The sequence below is a fragment of the Pongo abelii genome, chromosome 14 (assembly GCF_028885655.2).
Source record: "Pongo abelii isolate AG06213 chromosome 14, NHGRI_mPonAbe1-v2.0_pri, whole genome shotgun sequence".
NCBI classification, from domain to species: domain Eukaryota; kingdom Metazoa; phylum Chordata; class Mammalia; order Primates; family Hominidae; genus Pongo; species Pongo abelii.
In genome coordinates, this window is record NC_071999.2 from 33,947,941 (window position 1) to 33,971,960 (window position 24,020).

Below are 24,020 nucleotides of genomic sequence, written 5' to 3' on the forward strand. Positions count from 1 at the left end.
ATATTACAGTGCTATATTAATACTCAGGCAGGTGACTACTTATATGCTAAAAGAGTGGGTGCAGGCCAGGCGCGGTGGTTCATGCCTGTAATCCCAGCACTTTGGGAGGCCGAGGCAGGCGGATCACGAGGTGAGGAGATCGAGACCATCCTGGCTAACACGGTGAAACCCCATCTCCACTAAAAATACAAAACATTAGCCGGGTGTGGTGGTGGGCGCCTGTAGTCCCAGCTACTCGGGAGACTGAGGCAGGAGAATGGTGTGAACCCAGAAGGCGGAGGTTGCAGTGAGCCGAGATCGCACCACCACTGCATTCCAGCCTGGGTGACAGAGCGAGACTCCGTCTCAATTAAAAAAAAAAAAAAAAAGAGTGTGTGCAACCTCAGTTGCATTCAGGTGCCAGGCAGGTAGCAGAGGCTATGAAGCAACCAGGTGTGAGTTACTAGGCCAAGTAGCCACTGCAGAAGGGCAAAGTGCATGCCCTGCAAACATACACTTGAATTCCATTTTTAAAAGCACTGTTGCCTACTCCTGTGACAAGACAACAAAAACCTTGTCTGATTCAGCTCTTGAGGTGCCAGTTGAAATGCCTATAGGAAAAATACATTGTCTTTTCTGTAATTCAGTGTGTTTCCTTTTCTCTCCATTTGGAGCCCGTGTCTCCTTTTTTCAGTCTTCTGTTAATGAGCAGAAGCACATTACATTGGTATTGGAGCAGTTTGGATCTTATCTGTTATTTTGTAGATGGCATATTAATCTTCAATATGTTGGCTTTTCAAACCTGTCTCATGAAGTAATGGCAGAGAATTTATCACCGACTCTTGATGGTCAAAGCCAGTGTTCTTGTTGCCATTTGAAGCTGCCAGTGTTTTAAACTAAATTTAAAAAAATTTCCTTCCTTCACCAGAACAGATAACGCTCAGTTTTTCTGGTAAGCAGATAGGGTTGCAGATAATTGAAATCCATAGGTCAATCCCATGCTTTATTTTAGGTATTATTTTACCTTCTTTCCTTATGAAATCGTTTTTTAGAGCAAACAGTGTTTGACAGATTTGAGTTTCCCAGTGGCTTATTTTCTTTAGAACTTCACCACTGGGGCAATAACAAGGAACTAAAAAGGAAATGGGTAGCTGGGGTTAAAGGGGACATGTAACTCTGGCATCATTTACAAATCCTGTGCTCAGACCTTGAATGATACAGCCCTTCCGTGTGTGCAAGTGACGGGGGGCCAGCCTGATACTTTGTTAAACTATCCACACACACACACATACACGTGCACAGACACACACATACCTACACTGCAGGAAGACGCAAAGATCTCATTTCCCCACCCCTTCAACTGAGATTTCTGTCTTTTTCTTACGATTACATGGTACTTTGTATTTCTGTTTAATGGCATATTTTATTATACCCTGTCTAGCTTTTATTAGTGATTAGCTGTATGTACGTCATATCATTTTCCCTCAGGAGACAGCAATTTCTCCAAGGATTAGGACTCTTCTTTTCTTTATCTTTCATTTCCTATTGCTCCTTACACTGTGTGTTTTAAGCCATTCGATGCTCAGTAAATCAGGTCCATCTCAGAGCCGTTGCCTTGCTTTTCTTGCCTCCCTAACCCAGGAGGCCTTGTTCCACAGAGGCTGCAGTCTGTGAAGGGGAATAAGCAGCAGACTGGGGCTGAGGAGCCAGGCCCCACCCTGCTGTGACAGGGCCTACCTGTGGGAGTTTGAGTAATTCACACAGTTGCTCAAGACTGTGGTTTCCTCATTTATAAAACAAGAGGGCTGAACTAATAATATCTGTTTCTTCTCACTTCTAACATTCAGTGATTAATATACTCTTAGCAAGGCATGACCCAGAAAGCTAAATAAATTAGGAAGGCTTAATGATGACACCATACTAATTCATTCAACAGATATTTATTGAGTGCCTACAATGTATGGAGTACTAGCCTGGTCACTGAGATCTGTGGTGAGCAGGACTTACCCATCCTTACCTTCATTCTATTGGGAGAGGAAGACAATGAACCAATAAACAAACACATAAAATAGCTGTTAAAGGCTGGGAAAGAAATGACAAGGGGCTGTGACTGAGGGTGGAGGAGGACCATCCAGGAAAGTCCCTCCTCAGAAGGGCTAAAATGTTAGAGTGGGGAGAGTCAGGCATGGAACATGCAGAGCTGTGTCGACAGCAAGGCAAAGGTGGCTAGAGCTGAGAGTGAGGGAAGTTTCACAGTGCCATGCAGGCCAGGTTAAGGCTGCCAGTGGGGATTTTGTAGCCAAAACATGACCTGATCTGATTAACTTGTCAAGATATTCCCCTGGCTGCCATGTACAGGGAGAATGGCTCTTTAGAGAAGCAAGAGCAAAGTCCTGGAGCATGGTAGGAGATGTGTGGCTTCCATGGGAGATGCATTCTGCATGGACTCCTCTTCCTCCATAGAAGGGAACAAACCACAGATGGACACAGTGCCTGGGATGACTCCCAGGTACACTGTGCTAGGGGAAAGAAACTAGACCCAGAGGCCACCCACTTGCTGTATGGTTACATTTAAGTGACATTCTGGAAAAGCAAGACTGGAGGAACAGAAATCAGATCATTGGTTGCCATGGGTTGGAGGAATGTTTGGAGATGATAGAACTATAATTGAGGTGGTGGGAGTTGCAAGACTGTATGCCAAAACTCGCAAAACTGTACAGTAAAAATGCTGATAACTGTGTATAAATTATACTTTAGTAAAAAACAGAATAATATCCTGAGCAAGAAAAAGATGTTCCAATTTGAATGATGGTCATTCTAATTAGGTGCTCTGATCATTCTAATTAGGAAGAGTTTTTCAAGAAAAGGGATGGAGCGGGAAGTGGGGAGATGGAGAGAGAGAATGAAGAGTGGCATGTTTTTCTCTTCAAGGTAGTAGGTATTTATCCAACAAATAATTACAGAGTACTCATTCTGTGCCAGGCCCTGCTAGGCACTGGAGAAGTACTTGCAAATGAAACAAAAACCCATGTTGGAGCTTAAAAGTTCTGTATGAAGATGCAAATGTGCATACCCGTTAACACAGGGATTTTGCCTTTAGGAATTTATCTGAAGGAAGTAAAGGGTGCCATAAAGTTGTGCATTCACTGATTTTTTGTGAAAAGTTATTTAACAAGACAAAAACTGAAGACAACCTAAACTCTGACAATAAGGGGAACTGGTGAGTAGATTATAGTGTAACTGATTATTAAACATGGTAAAGTGTTTATTACATGTATTTATATGGGAGGAAGAACATGACATGCAAAGTGAAAAATTGGGGTTATAGAACTTACTCCATGTGTGTAAAAACAAAAAATCAAAAATACTATATTTTTACTTTTCTTTTTTTTATATCTGATGAAGATTCGTTCTTCTCTTTTTTTTTTTAGACAAAGTCTCGCTCTGTCGCCCAGGCTGGAGTGCAATGGTGCCATCTCGGCTCAGTGCAACCTCTGCCTCCCGGGTTCAAGCGATTCTCCTGCCTCAGTCTCCTGAGTAGCTGGGATTACAGGTGTGTGCCGCCACACCCAGCTAAATTTTGTATTTTTAGTAGAGACGGGGTTTCACCATGTTTGTCAGGCTGGTCTCGAATTCCTGACCTTGTGATCCACCTACCTCAGCCTCCCAAGGTGCAGGGATTACAGGTATGAGCCACCATGCCCGGCCAATTCATTTCTTTTATAATTGGCAATGTAAGTAGTTCCACTTTGGAAAAAAGTCATCCAAGACAAAAACAAAACAAAATAAACGTTAAGCACAATAGGCAAGGAATGAATGCTCTTTATTTTCTGGGTGAAATCCTCCCCTGGAAAGGACTTTTTTTTTTTTTTTTTTAAGGATATGCTTGAAATGCTTTTTGTTGGCAAATGTGAATGAAACTTCTTTTGGAGAAGCATGCAGCATTTTTATTGGAGGAGATTTTAAATATCAATGAACATAATATTTTGTTTAAATATCACCTTGGTCTAAACTAAGAAAAACCATTACCCCCTTTCCTGGTCCTCTGTAGAGGGGAAATAGCAGCATTTCATTTATGTATATATTCTTCTTTATTCTTTCTACTCATATATATATTCTTCTTTACTCTTTTTACTCTACTCTTTACTACTTTCTACTCATTTTATTTACTTAAAATAAAAATAAAATAGCCTCTGCTACCTCAATAAAAAAGATATTCTGAACACAGTCCTGTTTATATATTAGAATAAAATGTGATATGCTACCCATGTTATGTACATAAGATAAAGAGAGCAAAGCAGGCTCCAGAGAGCTATTATATTTTTTATGTGACACCATAGATAGCTGCAGAGTCCCCGAATATGTATTTTAACATCTCCCAAAGAATAATTCAGTGTTTAACCATATTGTAAGGACACTGTACTTGTAAGTTTCATTTAGTCTGCAGAGCATCAAGTGTTAGATTATAATTGTTCCTGTTGAGAATAAACACACCCAACATTATGAAATAAGACCAAGAACCTGAATATTCCCAAGTAATTACAACTGCAGAAAACATGGAGGTATTATTACCAGGAGACTTTCAGATGAATACATTGACTTGTACATAAATATGTAACTACATATACAATTATCCTGTTAAATGTGGCAAAACACTATAGGCACCAAATACGTACCCAGTAGAGATGCCAACTAAACTTTGAAAGCTAGGATTTTGAATTTTTTTGCATTGTTATATTTACCCTTGAATTTTGGGTTCATATTCTGTTCATTTTTCTGTATCCTAAAGTTCTACAGGATAACTTATTGCATGGCAGGAGCTGTAGTTGGAGCTCCTTTGGCAAATAAGTTTTATGAAGTCAGATGAACTTGAATTTACATTCAGAGGCATGGTGGTTGAATGTATATGTGAAAATTCACAACTTATAAAGCATTACACAGCAGACCTGGCAGCTAAGGAGAGCTGTACAACCGTACTTCTCAATCTTTTGAAACCCATGCCTCCTTTTACTAACTTAAACATCTCCCAAATTTTCTTCAGTTTATTTTCAAAGTAAAGTATTATGACAAATACAAATCAAGCTGATGATCAGAATATACTTTTCTATCTACTCTTCCTTGGATATTCTGATATAGCCCTCTTGGGAGGACGTCTAACCAGTTGCTCAGTTGGGAAGGGTGGCTTTACAATTTTCATCTTGAAAGATTGAAAAAAAAAAAAAGGACTTACATTGTAGTGAACATTTCACCTTTTTGAGCTGAAGTTAGGATGAGATTACCTCATCTGGAGTGCCTACTATGTGCAAAGTGCTGTCCCAGAAATTACATAGGAAACAGAAGTGCCTGTGGTATTAACCTTCAGCCTAGTGAGCTCATAATTTCATAAAGGGAATAAGACACATGTAACGACAATAATGAGTCACATATAACTGTAATAAAAAGACACACTTAACTATTTTAGATGTACATGACTATGATGGAAAAGCATGATATGACAGTTCCAAAAGGAAAGATCTGTGGATTCAGGACACAGAGAGAAAATACCTAGTTCCACCTCTACCTTTTTGGTGGGGGAAGGGAGGAGAGGAGAGAATTTAGGAAAGGTTTCATGAAGGAGGTGGCCTTTGAGCTGGACTTTGATGCTTATAGCATGCAACTCTTGGGTAGGAGGATGATTTTACAGGGCAAATGTACTTTAAGTAGAAGAGTAAAGGGGATTAAATCTGGAAACATGTAGGCCCAGTGCTCATTGGACCTTGAATGTCAAGCCGAGAGGTGTCACTTTAGCCTGTTGTTGAGCTGGGCCACTCAGGGTGATATTCTTGGATGGCACCGTGGTGGATCCAGTGAGTTTCCCTTCATTCAGGAATGCCTTTCATGCTGTATTGCACCAAAAAAACATGGGTCACTGGAAATCAAAGCCTAAAATGGATGAAGAAATTCTACATGAGTGTGTAGATGCTATCATTTCACTTCATGATTTCATGATTTAGAAATGTATATGCATTTGGTTGGGCCCAGTGGCTCATGCCTGTAATCCCAGCACTTTGGGAGGCCAAGGTGGATGGGTCACCTGAGGTCAGCCTGGTCATCACGGTGAAACCCTATCTCTACTAAAATACAGAAATTAGCTGGGCGTGGTGGCGTGCGCCTGTAATCCCAGCTACTCAGGAGGTTGAGGCAGGATAACTGCTTGAGCCCAGGAGGCGGAGGTTACAATGAGCTGAGATCACACCACTGCACTCCAGCCTGGGTGACAGAGTGAGATTCTGTCTCCAGCCCCCCGTCTGCACCCCCCCAGCAAAAAAAAAAAAAAAAAAAAAGAAATGTAAGTGTATTCACAAACCATTATCAGAGATTGTGAGCTCAGGAGAGCTGAAGATGTGCCTGATTATGAAAGATGGGCAGATACAATTTTGTTCTGAGCAAGGAGAGCATGTGATGCTCTGGCTTCATGCTAGCAACCCTGATGATGAGCCTTAGGTTTTTTGAAGCATTGATAATTGGTGAGTTATGAGTACTATGAAAAATAAACAATGACCCTTACACAACTGTAGGTTACTGTGTAGGACCGGTCATGGTACTTCAGCCTCATTTTCTTGTCTTTCTTCACTTTCATTTTCTTTATTTTTCATGAGAGGCAACATTACAATTACTAACATTTCAGCGTCATGATTGACAGAGTTTCTTATGATGCTCTCATGGACAAGGTGGGGGCACACACAGTGGCTGCAGGAACTGGTGGGCAGAGGGGTGTCTGAGGAGTGCTGATCAGATGAGCATTGTGGAAGCATTGCGGGGTCACATCCTTTTGGCACCAGGGGCTGCTGTTTTGTCCCCTGCTGTGTTCTGCTAACATTGGTGTCAATGAATGACACCAATGAGTGATTTGTCAGTGAATTGTCAATGAATGATAATGTAGAAGGAACTCTTAGCTTTTCAACGATAGTATGGGAACAAGAATGGATTGCAAATATTTTCGATGAAAAATTAAGGATGGGCTCCACAAGTTTTAAAAGGATAGAACGATGCATTGAGACCAGCAAGATGATGTTTGAGAAGTATATTTTTATGGTCCCACCCATGGCTGCTAAAGCCAGTTACAAATGTCTCGAATTGAGTCAGTGGAGTTTAGGACAACTTATATGGTACTTTGGTGTTTTAATTAATGATGTGGAACTAGAGGGTGATTTATATGTCCATGAGGAGGTCATTCTTAGAATGCGTGGTTAGAAGTATAAGGGAATGGAAGGCTTGCTTTCTTATGACTCTAGATGATGCAGTTAGAATTGAAGTGTTGTGCATAGCTCTGGTCACCTTGTTTAGGAGGGACTTCAGGTTCACTGGTGCTACACGGTGTACTTAGAGGAAAGCTGTTTGGATGGTGGGAATTTTCAAAAGCTAATCCCACAGTTGGGAGAATCTGAGTTCTTTGACAAGGAGTAGAATAGGTTTTGGGAAGAAGGGAGCATATAGCTCTTTGTAAATACCTGAAAGGTCATCTGGTGGAAGAATTGCCTCATTCTGCTGTAGAGAGGCAGAGCTCGCCAACAGAGAACCTGCCCAGATGTGTGGTGAATTTTCTGGCCCTAGAACCAGGGGAAGCCACTTAGAAGACTATTAAGCACCAGGTAGGTTATAAACCTAGATCTTTACATTCCTTTCAAACTAGTACTTAACTAATTGATTTTTTTCAAGATAAAATATCAGTTACCTCTAAGGCCATCATTGTTAACTTTTTATAATAATAGATCTGAGGCATATGAAAGTTACATGTCTCACTCTGGGAAAATGCACCTCAACTAGGGGTTTGTACCATTGGTTGACCTATTTGATATTTTATTTAATCACACACAGTCTTGTCTTATGTACAAGTTTGAACTTTTATGATCATGTTATATGTTCTGTGAAAACGTTTATCTTAGTAGAGGGCCTTGGATTGAAATTTAGATCTGGAAAGAAATTCGTGTTTGTGTTTACTTTGCCGCTGTCTTATGGCAGGATGAGGGAGCTGGGGTGAGGGAGATGCGTGAAGCCACATAAGGAGGAGGGAAGCTGACAGGAAACATGACTTCCTGTACATAATTTTGCCTGATAAAATTGAAGAAAGTTTTTAAATTTGCTTGTCCTGTCTTATGTGAACTTCCGCATGTTGGTTTCCGGTTTTGTTTTTCTATTCTTGTTCTTACAATAGTGTGTTTTCCTTTTGTTCTTCCTGTGTGGTGTATGATTCCATTCATGGGCAGCTTTTCTTCTTTACAGCTTCTGCTTTCTGTCTGTATCCCAGCTCTGCCACTCATGAGCTGTGTGACCTTGGGAATGTTACCTTCTCTGTGCTTTCATTTCCTTACCAGGATGTGGGAAAAAAAAAAAGCAAGGGGATGTGAAGACCTGTCTCTAGAGGGCTGCTATAAATATTAAGTGTCCTAACTTAAATTAAAATTGAATATTACAGACTTGTAATTGTGTAATTTTAATTTAAAATTAAATTTTAGGCCAGGTGCTGTGACTCATGTCTGTAATCCTGACACTTTGGGAGGCCAAGATGGGAGGATCACTTGAGGCCAGGAGTTTGAGACTAGTCTGGTCAATGTATCGAGACCCTATCTCTACAAAAAATTAAAAAATTAGCCAGGTGTGGTGGTGTGCAGCTGTAGTGCCAGCTACTTGGGAGGCTGACCCAGGAGGATCTCTTGAGCCCAGGAGTTCATGGTTGTAGTGAGCTATGAACGTGCTACTGCACTCCAGCCTCGGCAACAGAACGAGATACTGTCTCAATTTTTTAAACAAATTTGTATAACGGCTGAGAAAATACTGGGCCCCTAGGAGGTTCCAGCTTTCTTTCTGTCCCCTCACCAGTGAGTACCAGTTATTGTTTACTGACAAAGATAAAGAACATTTATGATGTAGTTCCTTAAAAATTAAAATACAAATCTTTCTAGCATGACATTGGTTTTATATTTCTTTGTCACTTTCTTGCAATCATGTTATGTGTTGTGGACTTTGGTGCTTTGTTTTTGTTTGTGTCTGCTGAGCGAAGTTTCTTTCTTTCTCCCAGCTTCAACAATTCAAACTGAAGAGGGCTCTTGGCTGCATATTTATACTTCTGCCCACAGAAAATTAGAGGCAGTTCCCTTCTGTGGATGGCCTATGTTTATGAACTTTCTTGCCCTTCTTGACTTTCCAAGATGCCCGTTTCTCATCCCAGAGAGCACAGCATTCTTTTAAACTGTGATCTTATTGATTTGCCTACATGCGTTTTATATTTGTGCTTAGAGAACATGTGTATCTTCAAGGGAAACGCTTTTAAAATTGAATAAACAAAGAAACAAGGGTTTGTTGAGAATCCCCTCTGTGTCAGGAAACGAAGACTGGGATCAGGGTGTGAGCAACTTGGTTGAGGGCTATATTGGGGTCAGGCTGCACAAGGGGGTGCTACTGGCTTACTGGAGATAAGGCTGGTAGAAGATGGAGAAGGAGAAAAAGCATGAGAGCGGGGAGGATGAGGACAGTGAGGGAGTCGTGGAAAGAACAGAAGAGCAGTGTGGTAGGGAAATGCAAGCGCACATGCACATGTATGACTCTGTATTTTCCCATGATCATACAAACATGGGGAAAGAAATGGAAAGATCTAGATGTTAATGTGTCTTGGGGTATGGGCTAGAAGAGGCAAATTTTAAAAAACGGAACAAAAACCAGCTTATAGGAAATGATCTTATGTATGTAAAAAAGTTTACATGCTTATGTATAGATGCAAAAGAAAAGAAAAGAGAGCTCTAAGTTGGAAACACAGAGGGCTTCAGTGAGGAGTAGCATGAGGATGGCTGCAAGGTGTCCTTGGGTTGGGTGATGGGCTGTCACGTTATATTATTCTGCTTTATAACATACGCATTTTATTAAAAGGAGATAGGGTCTTGCTGTGTTGCCAAGGCTGGCCTCAAGTGATCCTCCCACCTCAGGCTCCCAAAGCGTTGGGATTACAGGTGTGAGCTACTGTGTCCAACCCTCATATTCTTTTTAATATATGAAACAACATATTAACAGTGATGAAGGGAAAACAAGTGGGTGGCTACGTTGCCGTGTAACCTGTTTCAGGAGAAACATAACAGTAGCCTCGCGTGTGGTGTGCACGTGTGCTTGCACATTCTTGATGAATGAGGAGTAAAGTGTGGAAGGCTTCGAGTCTCCATTGGGGGAATTGGTGATGGGGCAGTACCTTGTTGCTGTTAAAATCCTCTATCCCCAGTGCCTAATAAAACGCATTCATAATAGTGGATGAAACAATGTCAACCTTGAATGGAATGGTTTAGTGGTGATCTGTGAGTCTACTTCAACAGAAAAACATATCCTGTGTAGATTTTAAACTCTTTGGGGGCAGAAATAACGCTGATCTTCCTCATCATTCATTTGGACATTTATTCATTCATTCGTGCTACAAATATATACTAAGTGCCTAATATGTATGCCAGGTATTAGATAATATTTATTTTCAGTGTCTAGCAAATGAAAGTCTTTTTTTAATTGTTCAAAGTGAAAATAGAGGATACTACAAATTCATCATTATAGGATGACCTAGTGAGGAAGGCTTCCTGGAGGAAGTGGTAGTCATGTTGCATATTGAAGGATGCAAAGGACTTGTAAGATGAGGTTGGGAGAGGGCTCCACATTCCATGCAGATGGAAGAGTATGTGCAAAGGCCCTGAGGCAGGGAGTAATGAACATGGTACTGTGAGGAATGAGGCCAATGTGGCTGCAGCCTGCAGAGCAGAGGGTGAGGTGGGGATGAGGCCAGAAAGGTATTCTGGGCCTGATCATGCAGGCCTCGAAGGCCAGAGTAAAGCATTTCCCCCAGGTTTTTATTTTGGAAAATTTCAAACCTATAGAAAAGTTGCAGATGTAATAGAATTATTACCTAGATTTTCAAATGGTTGACTTTTGCCAGTTTCTCTCTTTTACTCTTTCTCCTTCTCATATGCACACACACATACATACACATGTTTTTCTTGGTCAGATCATTTGAGAGTAAGTTAGAAAAATCATGACATACTACCCCTGAATTCTAAAGCATGTGTATTTCAAGAACAAAAATAATCTCTGGCATAATTATAGCATGATTACACACCCAAGAAAATTAATTATAAAATACTTGTACCTTATATACAATCCATATTTAAATCTCTAATTGTCCTAATAATATCCTTTGCTAATATATTTTGAAAATCCAGGCTCTGCTGACATTTTTTGGGACCAGTTAGGCCAGTTATTTTGTAATATATACCTCAATTTAAATTTGCCAGATTATTGTCTCATAGTTAAATTCTGGTTGAACATTAACTACTGCATAGGTGTGTGTGGCCCTGAGAACTAACTAATATCAGGCATCCGTAATGTCAGTTTCGTTGCCAGTGATGTTAAATTTGATTACGTGGTTAATGTGGTGTCTACCAGATCTCTCCATTGTAAAGATAAAATTTTCTTTTTGTAAGAAATAAAGTAGCCTGGGGGAAGATACTTTAAGCATCTATAAATATCGTGTTCCCCAACAATCTTTTACCCAATGTTTGTACCTTTGGCATCCCTTGTGCAAGATAATTATGAATGTAGCAATTGCAAAATAGTGATTTTTCAAATTCTGTAATTTTTTTCTACATTTGTTGATACTCTTCTGTAAAGAAGAGCCTTTACTTCTCCCCCACCCTTTTAAATCAGTATCAGTATAGACTTGTGGATGTTTAAAATTTAGATTTAAAATTTCACATGCATTTATAATCCATTTCTAACATTAAACATTTTGATGTTTAATTTTTGTCCGTATTTGGCCAGGAGGAGCCCTGATCAGAAAGGTTTTTGAGAAAACTATTGATTGAATGAAATAATAGTATAGAAATGACGAATAAATCTGTGTTTACCACTTTATTCCTCCTGAGAAGTTCTATTTGTCAATCTAATGTGAATGTATTTTTATTTCTCTCTAGGTCTCACGGACTGATTGGCTCTCATTCAGCAGGAACCTAACAGATAAGTCTTCCTGCTGTATATCAAGACAATGCTTGGTTTTCAAGCTGTTCTGAGAATGATTAAAGCAGTGTCACAAGGTGACATTGTCAGGGGAGAACAAGCAGCTTGAGAATTTCCTCTTAATCTGATTGCAGCTTGAAGGCAGCCCATTTCCATTAAGTAGGACTGCATGGCAAGCAGCCCCACCAAAGGGTTGACAATGAGCATCCCAGTGGCTCCTAAGAAATCATGTTATACTCAGCTGCAGGACAACAGAAATGCAGCAAGAAATAATAATGAGAGCATCCTAAGTCTGGGAGATACGAATGCCAATCAAATCATGTTGGAGGTCAGCTCCTCTCATGACGAATCCAAGACATGTGACCTGGAAGATGAAATTGGAAATACAAATTCAAGTGAGCCAGAAAACCGTACCCATTTCCATAAGGAATTTCACCAACTTCAGGGCTTTGGGAAAGGCTCTCAGGCTGGCTCTGCCAGCCTGAAAGATTTTAGACTTTCTTCAACCATTCAGAGGGAACTCAATGAAGAGCACACAGTGGAGAGAGGCACAGATAGTCTGCAGACCCCGCGGAGTATTCAGGGACCAAGTCTGTTGGGTTGGAGGAATGTGATGGGTGAGGCCAGTCTAGATGTTTTGGCTAAAAGGGATGCTGAAATTCCCCGGCATGTTCCCAAGGATAAATTGGCAAAGACCCTTGACAATGAGGAACTGAGGAGGCATTCTTTGGAAAGAGCAAGCAGCTCTGTAGCTGCAGTCGGGAGCCTGACTCCGCAGCATCCACAGCCTGTACCCCTCGACTCCCGGGAAGCACGGGGTCAGGTGCCTGGGGGCGGGGAGGGGCCACAGAAGACATTGACAGACCAGGCTGTCCCGGCAGCTTTCCCTGCAACTGACAGCACCTCAGAGGGAAAGAGTGTGCGTCATCCTAAACCATCTACCTCAGAAAGCAAGCAGAGCACCCCCTCAGAGACCCAAACAGTGGGGGTACATGTACTGCAGGTGTGCAGTGAGCACACATCACATTCCGCCCATCCAGAGCCTGCTCTGAATTTGACTTCGGCATCGAAGGAAATCCTGAGTAAGCCGGAAGCACAATTAGGTCAGGGAAAGGGAGAGGTCAAGCTGGATCTGAAATATGTTCCACCCAGGAGGGTTGAACAGGAGGGAAAGGCAGCCCAGGAAGGGTATCTGGGATGCCACAAGGAAGAGAATCTGTCAGCCTTGGAGGGAAGGGATCCATGTGGGGAAGCACACCCGGAAGCCACCGATGCACTTGGCCGTCTGCTGAACAGTGACCTCCACCACCTTGGGGTGGGAAGAGGCAGCTGTGAAGAGAAGAGAGGAGTCAACCCAGGGGAGCAGGATTCTCTCCACACTACCCCCAAACAGGGCTCTGCTTCCTTAGGAGGGGCTGATAATCAGCCCACTGGCAAAATTTCACCATGTGCAGGTGGGAAGTTGGGTGAAAGGACATCCAGCGGCTTTTCACCAGGTGACAGTCACATGGCTTTTATTCCTAATAATCTGACTGACAGCAAGCCCTTGGATGTCATTGAGGAGGAAAGGCGGTTGGGCAGTGGGAATGAGGACAGTGTTATGCTTTTGGCGTTCAGTCCTTCTGTTGGAGAGAACAAGACGGAGGTGCCTGAGCCCCTGGACCCTCAAAGTGGCAGCTCAGAAGCACGGGAAAGCAAAGAGGTCACCACAGCTGTTGCTGAAAACAGGAACCTTCTAGAGAATGCAGATAAGATTGAAAGCACCTCAGCAAAAGCAGATTCAGTTCTCAATATTCCAGCACCCCTCCACCCAGAGACAACTGTGAACATGACCCACCAGCCTACAACACCCAGTAGCAGTTTTCAGGATGTTAGCGTGTTCGGTATGGACGCGGGGTCCCCCTTGGTGGTTCCACCCCCTACTGATAGTGCACGCTTGTTGAACACGTCCCCCAAAGTGCCTGACAAGAACACCTGCCCCAGTGGGATCCCCAAGCCTGTCTTCACACATTCCAAGGACACAACTTCCTCACAGGAGGGAATGGAGAACTATCAGGTTGAAAAAACAGAGGAGAGGACAGAAACCAAGCCCATCATTATGCCCAAGCCCAAGCATGTGAGGCCCAAGATCATCACCTACATCAGGAGGAATCCCCAGGCCCTGGGCCAAGTGGACGCCTCGCTGGTTCCAGTGGGGCTTCCATATGCCCCGCCCACATGTACCATGCCTCTTCCCCACGAAGAGAAGGCAGCAGGTGGTGACCTGAAGCCATCTGCCAACCTCTATGAGAAATTCAAGCCAGACCTGCAGAAGCCAAGGGTCTTCAGTTCCGGATTGATGGTGTCTGGAATCAAGCCCCCAGGACATCCTTTCAGTCAAATGAGTGAAAAGTTTTTGCAGGAGGTAAGAGAATGTCATTATGATATGGTCTATAAGTTGACTGTCCCAAAATCTGTGACATATTTGCAATGAGTTATGAAAGTAAAATGTCCTCTTTAAGTGAACTACAGATTTTCATGGATACACTTGTGAAGAAACGGAGTTTTTGACTAGAGATTGTCTAGAGAAATGACCATTTTTAACTAGAAGAGTCTGATTATCTTAATAAGATGTACCCAATATCTAAGGAGACCCATTTAAATTTCACTTGCTATAATTCATATGAAATTAGATGAATATGCATTAAATAGGCTTCCATGTTTAAATAAGTGAATATGATATAATATAAGCCAGGTTAAAGGAAGAAAGAATGCAAAATTACTGTGTTCTTCAAATAGATCAGACTCATTCCTCAATGAGGAGTATTTTCTACCTGGGAGTATCTCTTATTCGCACACGTGAAGAACAGCAAATGAGCAGAAAATGGTGTGTTAGGCATGGACTCTTTCTTTAAAATAAAAAGAATAATTACAACTAACATATAATTGCTCTGCACTGGGCCCATATAATACAGCATTTGATCTTTGTTAATCTTCACTAATCCTTGCAGTAATTCCCTGAGGGTTGGTATTGCAGTTTTTTATTTATGTTTTTTTTGTTTTTTCTTTGTTTTTGAGACGAAGTCTCGCTCTGTCGCCCAGGCTTGAGTGCAGTGGCGCGACCTCAGCTCACTGGAAACTCCACCTTCTGGGTTCACGCCATTCTCCTGCCTCAGCCTCCCTAGTACCTGGGACTACAGGCGCCCGCCACCGTGCCCGGCTACTTTTTTGTATTTTCAGTAGAGACGGGGTTTCACCGTGGTCTTGATCTCCCGACCTTGTGATCCGCCCACCTCGGCCTCCCAAAGTGCTGGGATTACAGGCATGAGCCACTGCACCCAGCCGGTATTGCAGTTTTTATCACCGTATAGATACAGAAACAGACAGAGAGCTTTAAGTCACCCACCACAAAGGAGGGAGAGCTCTGAGAGTCTCACTCAGTCCTGTGCAGTTTCAGACTGCACTGTGCTGTCCTTTTTAGTACCTGGGAGCTATGGTGAGTCATCCTTCGAGACCTCGGAACTAAGATTTGTCTGCTGAAGGAGTCTCTTCATGACAGCTGAGTGATCAGTTAAAAGTAAGGCAGGAGCCAAGGACGGCGGCTCAAGCCTGTAATCCCAGCACTTTGGGAAGCCGAGGTGGGCAGATCACAAGGTCAGGAGATCGAGACCATCCTGGCCTACATGGTGAAACCCCGTCTCTACTAAAAATACAAAAACTAGCTGGGTGTGGTGGCATGTGCCTGTAGTCCCAGGAACTTGGGAGGCTGAGGCAGGAGAATTGCTTGAACCCAGGATGTGGAGGTTGCAGTGAGCTGAGACCATGCCACTGCACTTCAGCCTGGCAACAGAGTGAGACTCAGTCTCAAAAAAAAAGGGCAGGATGAGATCATCCTGTCTCTTACACCCTCCAGGGCTGCCCAGGTTGCTTGGAGCACAAGCTGGAGCCTGTAGGATGGCTCTGCCTTTAGGATGGGATGTGCTCACTGGGGGTCCGTCAGCTACCCGCCCTCCTCTCCTTCCACTCTCCCTTTCTCACTCTGCTGCTTCAGGACCTTTGCACCTCCCTCTGCTTGGAATGTTCTTCCAGTTATCCAGATGGCTCTCTCCCTCACTTCCTTTAGGTCTGTGCTCCAATGTTATCTCCTTGGGAAGGCCACCCATCTTCCCTCTGAATCCCTTTTCTGTGATTTATTTCTTCCTAGCACCTACCTCCACCTGCCATAAACACTTTTTTAGTTTTCCTGAATTGACTATAATGTAAACTCCATGAGGGAAGGGATTGTTTTCAATGTTTTGTTCCCCGTTGTGTTCCCAGAATTTAGAATGGTGCTTGTTGTAAGTAAGTGCTCAAAAAATGTTGAATGATAACTGAATCACGAACTCCATATGTGTTGGAACCAAACAAAAGTGTACCAAGGGTTTCTAGAGATAGGATGATTGAGTCCAAATTTGGACTCTAGCTTGGCTAGGTGTATTGGCATATTTAAAGAATGTATCAATCACAGCAGAAGTTGTCATATCTAGCACAAAGACCAAGTTGCATTCATTCTCCGCAGCAGACATTGACCTAGGCAATCACTGACTAGGTGCCCCAAAAAGCCGACCAGCTGTGCTGCCTTGCGGCAGGTCCTTAGTAACCAAATCGCACAGCTTGCTTCCTGTGTTGTGACTCTGGGCTTGCCAACAGGCCTCTGATTATAACTGACTTCCTACCTCACATCTCTAGAGAGAGGATTCTGACTGGAGAATTCAGGGGTCCAGTCAGCTTGGCAGGGGTTTGTCTTGCTGTGCGGGGCTGCATGGCATCTTGTTTATATAAGTGACTTCTTACTCCGTGCCCTGCAATGAGAGCATATTCTGGCTAGAGGACACTTGAGTCTGGCTTCAGGCAGTGGTCTCCCATCAAAAGTGAACAAATTGCCCTTCTGGTTTTATACGTCAGTCTCTGAGTTTGGTTACAGTGAGTCATTCTCAAATTTCTAAACATTCATCCACCTGGGCCTCTTAGGGTCAGGCTCTGAAGCTGTGCTCTTCTATAAGGCAGGGAATCACTGCAGAGGTTCCATAAGAGACCTGTCTTAGTCCATTTGTGTTGCTATGAAAGAATACCTGAGGCTGGGTAAATTATAAGGAAAAGAGGTTTATTTGGCTCATGGTTCTGCAGGCTGGACAGGAAGCATGGCACCAGCATCTGCTTATGGTAAAGCCTCAGGCTGCTTCCACTCATGGGGGAAGGAGAAGGGGAACCACGTGTGCATTGATCACGTGGCAAGAGACAAGCAAGAGGGGAGTGGGGGAGGTGCCAGGCCTCTCTTTAAGACTAATAGAGCAAGAACTTGCTCATTACCAAAAGGAGGGCACCAAGCCATTCATGAGGCATCTGCCTCCATGGCCCACACATCTCCCTCTAGACCCCACCTCTAACATTGGAGATCACATTTCAACATAAGAGTTGGCAGAGACAAGCAAACCATATCCAAACCATAGCCAGAGCCTAGATTTTTCTCTATAAAAACAAACTCATGAGGGAAATTGATTTGGATATGTAGGCCCACACCCCGCGTTGTCTATAATTCTTTCTTTGTACCCTTCTATATTTTCCTGTATATTTCTTTTCTGTGTTGTTTCTGCTTCCTCCAAGAATAGTTTATATGTTACGTGCACATTTTTCCCCAAACTATTTTCTCTACTTCATTATCTAGACACCACATCAAGACTCAAGGAAATGGGATTGTATGGACATTGTGTGGCTTTGGCGGTTCTGAGGGGTTCAGAGAGACCCCACTGGTGTGGAGAGAACATCATGGCCTCGCACCTCGAGCATCCCAAAGTCTTCTTCAAAGAATGTATTTGTTTTTGTGCCTCGACTTTACAAGTTAGTTTGAAATGTCAGTTTCCCTCCCTGTATTTGGGGACCATTTTCTGCCATCATCAGAGCATCTGAGAGAACCAGGCCTCTTCTCAGGCTGCAGGAGGATACCCAAGTGTTGTGCTGGGCTCATTTCTATGGTAACCTTCTTTACTCAAAAATGGGAACAGGCTGGTCCTTGGCCACCTGCTACAGCTATGACATGATGTAACCCAGCGAGTCCCTCTCTTGTGTTTGAGCTCAGTGCGGGAGATTAAAAAGCCGACTTCTTCTGCCAGTGTGCCCCAAGCTCATCATGGGGTGGCTGCAGTCTTGTCTCTAGGAAAAGAAAACATTTTTGATAATGTGTTGCAATGGAAGTATTTTTCAGTTATAGAAGCCAGATTTTTTTTTTTAAATAAAATGAGAACCTCTTAAAAATAAAAACCCAAACCAGCTTCAGACTCTTCCATCCTTATCGACAGATCCCTGCTGGTTACATAGCATGGGTAGAAGTGGGAAAATCAAGAAGAGTAAGCACTCTTCTGAGAGAGGAACTCTTTTCATGGTTGGCAGGAACAGCACAGGCATTTAAAACTTCCAGAAGTGGCTTCCAAGATCATCTGGGATCTAGTCATGTCCGGGTATTAAATATGTTTACCTAAACAGGTGCCCTCTGCCACTGGCTCTCCTGAGGTCTCAGGGACACTCCCTACCTCCAACAACTTGGGAGCCCTTTTTATTTTTGGTAAAGGGAGGTGGGAAGAAAGGGGCGGGGCTGAGAGGATGGAGTGAGGCAATGTGCGTGCAGTGTACAGAGGTGTGATCCAGGGCTGCTCTCCTTCCTCACTGTCTGCTGCCACTCATCTCTGGGGGGCACTGCATCGATTGGGGTTCCCCAGACAAATAGAACTAATAGGGGTGTGTGTGTGGTGTGTGTTCACGGGTCTATATACATCTATACTTACGTCTCTCTCTCTTTCAATATATATTATGTATATATTTCAATATATATATCTCATATAGAGACATATAGATGTATATATAGAGAGGTTACATCACATAATCTATATATATAGAGAGACAGATTGATTGATTGATTGATTGATTTTAAGAAATTGGCTCATGATTATAGAGGCTGGCAAGTCAAAAATCTGCAGGGCAGGACAGCAGCCTGGAGACTTAGGGTAGAGTTGGTGCTGCAGCTTGGGTCTGAAGGTGATCTACTAGCAGAATCCCCTTTTCTTTAGGAGGAGTCAGTCTGTTTTTATTAAAGCCTGCAACTGATTAGATGAGACTCACCTACATGCTGAAGGGTCTGCTGCTTTATTCAAGGTCTACTGATTTAAATGTTAATCTAATATAAGAAATACTTTCATGGCAGCATCTAGAATGCTTGACCAAATAGCTGGGTATTGCAGCCCAGTCAAGTTGACACATAAAATTAACCATCCCAGACACCCTTCCCCCACCACTATCCCAGTGGCTTGTTAACAAAGCCTTCACCTGTGCCCTCTGTCTCCACGGCACACTATCCCATTGGGAACAGTGCAGGGCAAATAGGAAGAGGGACAGCCTGGTAAGAATGTATTTGTTAATATGCCCTGACTTAACGAGTTTGTTTGAAATCATAGGGTTCTTTTGTTTGCTTTCAAAGTGAGTTCTGTAAAAACCCTCCATGGGGATGGAAGGAGGGAAACAGCAACGTTTGGGGTTGTTCTCTATGTGTTTATGACTGTGCAGCATCACCTGCTGTATTCTGTCAGTAAAGATGAAGGAAAAGAGTATGAAGCTTTTTGTAGATTCCCTTGTTTAATTAAAAATGCACAGACTAGACATCAAAGGCGCAGTTTTCCCACTTTTAAAGAATTTGCGATCTCACCAGAAACAAATTACCCAACAAAATGATAGGCATTGAAGTTACTGAAATCCTTAAGATCATTGTTGAGTGAGAGTGTGGTGAATTTTAATCCCTAAAAACAACTCAGTTTCAAGGCACTGAGTAACTACTAAGATCAGCATATTGCAATCCTAAAACCTGACAGATGTAGTTTGGAAATGATATTAATTTCTTCATAAGAGCACCTGCTCAAAGCAGTGTGCAATGGGACCCAAAATTTAGAAACTAAAATTAAAAAAGGGTATATATGAGAAAAACCAGAGATTGATAGTGAGAGTAAGTAGAGAATGGTAAAAAATTTATCAGAGTGCAGATGTAGAATGTTCTTTCATAGGAATATAATTTGCTGTAGCCAAGGACAATCTATCTACTATAATAATCATGCATATTTTACAGTGTGATTATGATAAAACTTTAAAGGCCTAATCTTTTGTTTCTACAATGTCAGTTTGAAGGAGGACTTTGTATCTATTTCAACATTAAAAGAGTATCAATTTAAGGGTTTATCTCTTCAACAGCTTGGATCAAAGCTTTTATAGCCCCTATTAAAGAATACTGTTAAATGCTTATGATTCCTGAGATATAAGTTTGACACATAAAATGTGCTGTGATTTAGAACAGAGTTAATTAACAGATGTATCTTTTCATGCATAGCTCTTAGCACTATTTTTTATTGTAACTTAAAGGAATAGATTATTTAGTTCTCTCTCTTTTTTCCTGTTTAATATTAATAAAACACTGATAATATGAACAGACTTAGTGAGTACAGAATTGCATATATAAAAGGTACTGCCCACAGGTTGTATTCTAGGCCAAACTGCTAGCTACAGGAGAAAGTAACAGTAACGTTAGGTTATTATTAAACTTAGGAAAAAATGGAAACATGATTTTTCAATAAATATTTATTGACTTTAGCTATGTGCTAGACATTGTTTTTGGTGCTATGAAGTCAGTGGTTGATGAGATTGTGCCCTAGAACTTCCATTCTGGTGAAACTTGCTCAAACCTTCCTGGGAGCATCGCCTCACTAGGGCAGATGACCAGAGGAGATAACTCAGGCTCAGGTTTTTAACTAGGTAAACATATAGTACAGGTCTGAAAATACATTTTCCATTAACTTCCCTATTTTTCTGGAAAATGTTTCCTCCTTTATTAACAATGCAATTTTTTGCTTCCTAAGTAGCCCAGTAAAGATCTAATATAAATGGACACAGTTTATCTAGTCAGTCTAAGACTAGGTTATCATACAAATTACAGCTTGTTTCCCACAGGTATAATAAAACTTTCATAATTTTATGAACATTTGCTAAATGCTTTCTTTGCTTTATTGACATTTATAGTTTGGCTACTCACTCAGATTCCAGTGATTTTGTAACAATGGAATTAAAAAAATCTTATCCAGTGAGTTCTTTTTAACCCCAGTGAACTATAGATTCATAGAGTAGTAGAACTGGAAGAGAACTGAGAGATCATCCAGTGTGTTGTCAATCAGGAAATGAAGACACTGTGGCCCAGGGAAGGTAGGGGACTTGTGATCAAGCAGCTAAGTGGTACCAGAGTGGTCATTGGTTCAGTCTTGGTCTCCTGGTCCTGTATAGAACTCACACTATGATGTGAAGGTCTCTGATTGAGTTTTTGTTTATTTATCGTAGGTTACAGACCACTCTGGAAAAGAAGAGTTTTGTTCTCCTCCGTATGCTCATTATGAAGTCCCTCCAACTTTCTATCGGTCAGCCATGCTTCTTAAGCCCCAGCTAGGATTGGGTGCAATGTCCCGTTTACCATCTGCAAAGAGCAGGATTCTGATTGCAAGTCAGAGGTCTTCAGCGAGCGCCATCCACCCACCAGGACCCATAACAACAGCCACCAGTCTCTACAGTTCCGATCCTTCAGGTAACCGATCCAACAGTTTCTGCCGTTTCCTGCTGTACGTTTAGACAGTCATCATGTAAGATGGTGATAATTGTCTAAAATATGAATGCCTTTCATCCCTTAAGGAGAGCCTTTTTCTATTCTTCCATCTGTCTGTAGATGCAGACATTTGTGAAACTCATCTGTGTGCAACTGTCATCCTTCATGTCACCTTTAAACTGGTGGCCCTCGTTACTACCATCCAGCTTTTCATAGTTTCTTCCTTCTCTAATACGCCCTATAAAACAAGGCTCAGAAGTTGTTTTCTGTCAAGGGCCAAAGAGTAAATATTTTGGAGTATATAGGTCCTAAGGGGTTAATGTCATAACTGTTTAGGGCCTTGGTCCATTTGGTGTTGAGACAGAGAGAAGGTAGAGCCAAAGAAGTTCCTGACTCACTGGGCACGGGCTGCAAGAGAGAAAGCCATGGAGGAGAACTCCGGATTTCTGGCCTGAGCAACTGGAAGAATGGAGTTGCCACATAGAGAAGTGCGTTTAGAAAGGCAGATAAGAGTCAAGCAAGGACATTGAGAAGGTTGAAATGTCTTTGGTCATCCGGCAGGATACAGCATGGGATTTATGGGACTGGAATTTAGAGGACAGGACCTGGCTAGAGATATAAAAGCGTTGTCTGTAGGCAGAGAGATGATATTCAAAGCTGTGATGCTGTCCTTCACCAAGGTGCCATTGCTGTCCCCCACCACTGCACCTTCCTCACGATGTTATAAATTTGATGTGAACTTGAATTATGCACCTTTGAAATAGTATGATGTGACAAATGTTCACAGTTTTACTTTATGCACAAAATGTGGAAAAACTTCAAAGTTATAAAAATAATCTTAGTTGAGTTTGTTTTGCAACAGTCAAGGTTTTAAGACTATACTACTGCATAGTATTTTTATACCACTGTGATAGAGACAGGCAGATCAAATTCTTCTGAGGCTGGCTCATTCATATTTACACATTTTTGTAATAAGGGTGTCACTTCTTCAAAGCTCAGTTCAGTCCCAGAAGTACACGTATGAGGGGCTGCCTCCATCCTACTCCTTCAGGACTCAAACGCTTTTCCTTGGGTTTGTGGGTGTCTTAATTTAGAGAACAATGTATGTTCCCATGGTTGATCATTGGACACCCAGCAAAACTAGTAACACTGATGGGTATCACTCCTACAGGGCATGGAAGATGTCATATGCCTTCTTAGCGCTGTTGGGGGGATCACCTGCCAGAGGCTCTGGGACAATGAGAGGTTCTTAATTTGGAGACTGGGGAGCTTTAGAGGGCAAGGACTCAGCTCCCTTGGCCCCTGAGCCCTTGATCCAGGCCAGTAGCTTTTGGCTTGGCCTGGTCACTTGGCTGATTGCAGGCAGCAGGCCCTTTCCCTTGTCAGACAGCTTTGCTAGAATCCCTGGTGCCTCCATCTTCAACTTCGGCAATATGCCTCACTAATTCTCTTCCTTTCTTTCTGCTGAAACCTTTCCATTTTTCTTCATGTTGTCCTCAGAGATATTCCCTTGCTCCTCAATCCCTGTTTTCTTTTTATTTCACAAGAGACTTAGATGGTTCACTGAACACAGAACCAAAGCCATTATCCACCAAACACTATTGATAGTTGCCCTTAACTTGAGATCTAGGAGGCTTAACTTTCAGACTGTCCCAGGAAATGAAGAGAGATACCTGGAATAAAAAATAACTTCTGGAATGACAAAGAAAAAGAAAAACCAGGCTTGGCGTGGTGGCTCACGACTGTAATCCCAGCACTTTGGGAGACTGAGGTGGATGGATCGCTGGAGGCCAGGAGTTTGAGACCAGCCTGGCAACATGGGGAAACCCCATCTCTACTAAAAATACAAAAATTAGCTGGACTTGGTGGTGTGTGCCTGTAATCCCAGCTACTCTGGAGGCTGAGGCAGGAGAATCGCTTGAACCCAAGAGACAGAGGCTACAGTGAGCCGAGATCACACCACTACACTCCAGCCTGGGCCACAGAGTGAGACTGTCTCAAAAAAAAAAAAGAAAAAGAAAAAGAAAAGAAAAACCCAACAGCTAAGATTCCACATGGAGGCACTGTGAGTACCTTCCCAAGGCCGCTCTCAGTTTGTTCCTCCATTACAAAAAGTCCTCTGATGGAAGGGAGTGAGGTTCACCTAAGACTCAAATTCAGAAAGCTGTGGCGAAGAAGAAACAGTTGCACTTTTTGATAATTATGTATTGTACATTTACCATGTTTTAGCCCAAATCTCAAAGGTAAACAAGGACAGATTTGTTTACATTAAAACTAACCTCCTTACAATTATGTGGTCAATTTTAGAGTAAGTGTGACGTGGTGCTGAGAAGAATATATATTCTGTCAGATTGGGGTGGAGAGTTCTGTAGATGTCTATTAA

The 24,020-nt window shown here is 42.3% G+C and overlaps 1 protein-coding gene across 4 annotated transcripts in view; it reads left to right on the forward strand.

The window, feature by feature from the left end:
• MTUS2 (microtubule associated scaffold protein 2) overlaps nt 1–24,020 on the forward strand; it is a 688,859-nt gene that overhangs the window by 193,791 nt on the left and 471,048 nt on the right. For all 4 annotated transcript variants that reach the window (XM_024257582.3, XM_054528634.2, XM_054528635.2 and 1 more), the window contains exons 3-4: nt 11,955–14,401; nt 21,379–21,619. In XM_024257582.3, coding sequence (XP_024113350.2) covers nt 12,167–14,401; nt 21,379–21,619 — 2,476 coding nt within the window. In that variant the 5' untranslated portion in view covers nt 11,955–12,166. The remainder of the gene's footprint in view (nt 1–11,954; nt 14,402–21,378; nt 21,620–24,020) is intronic.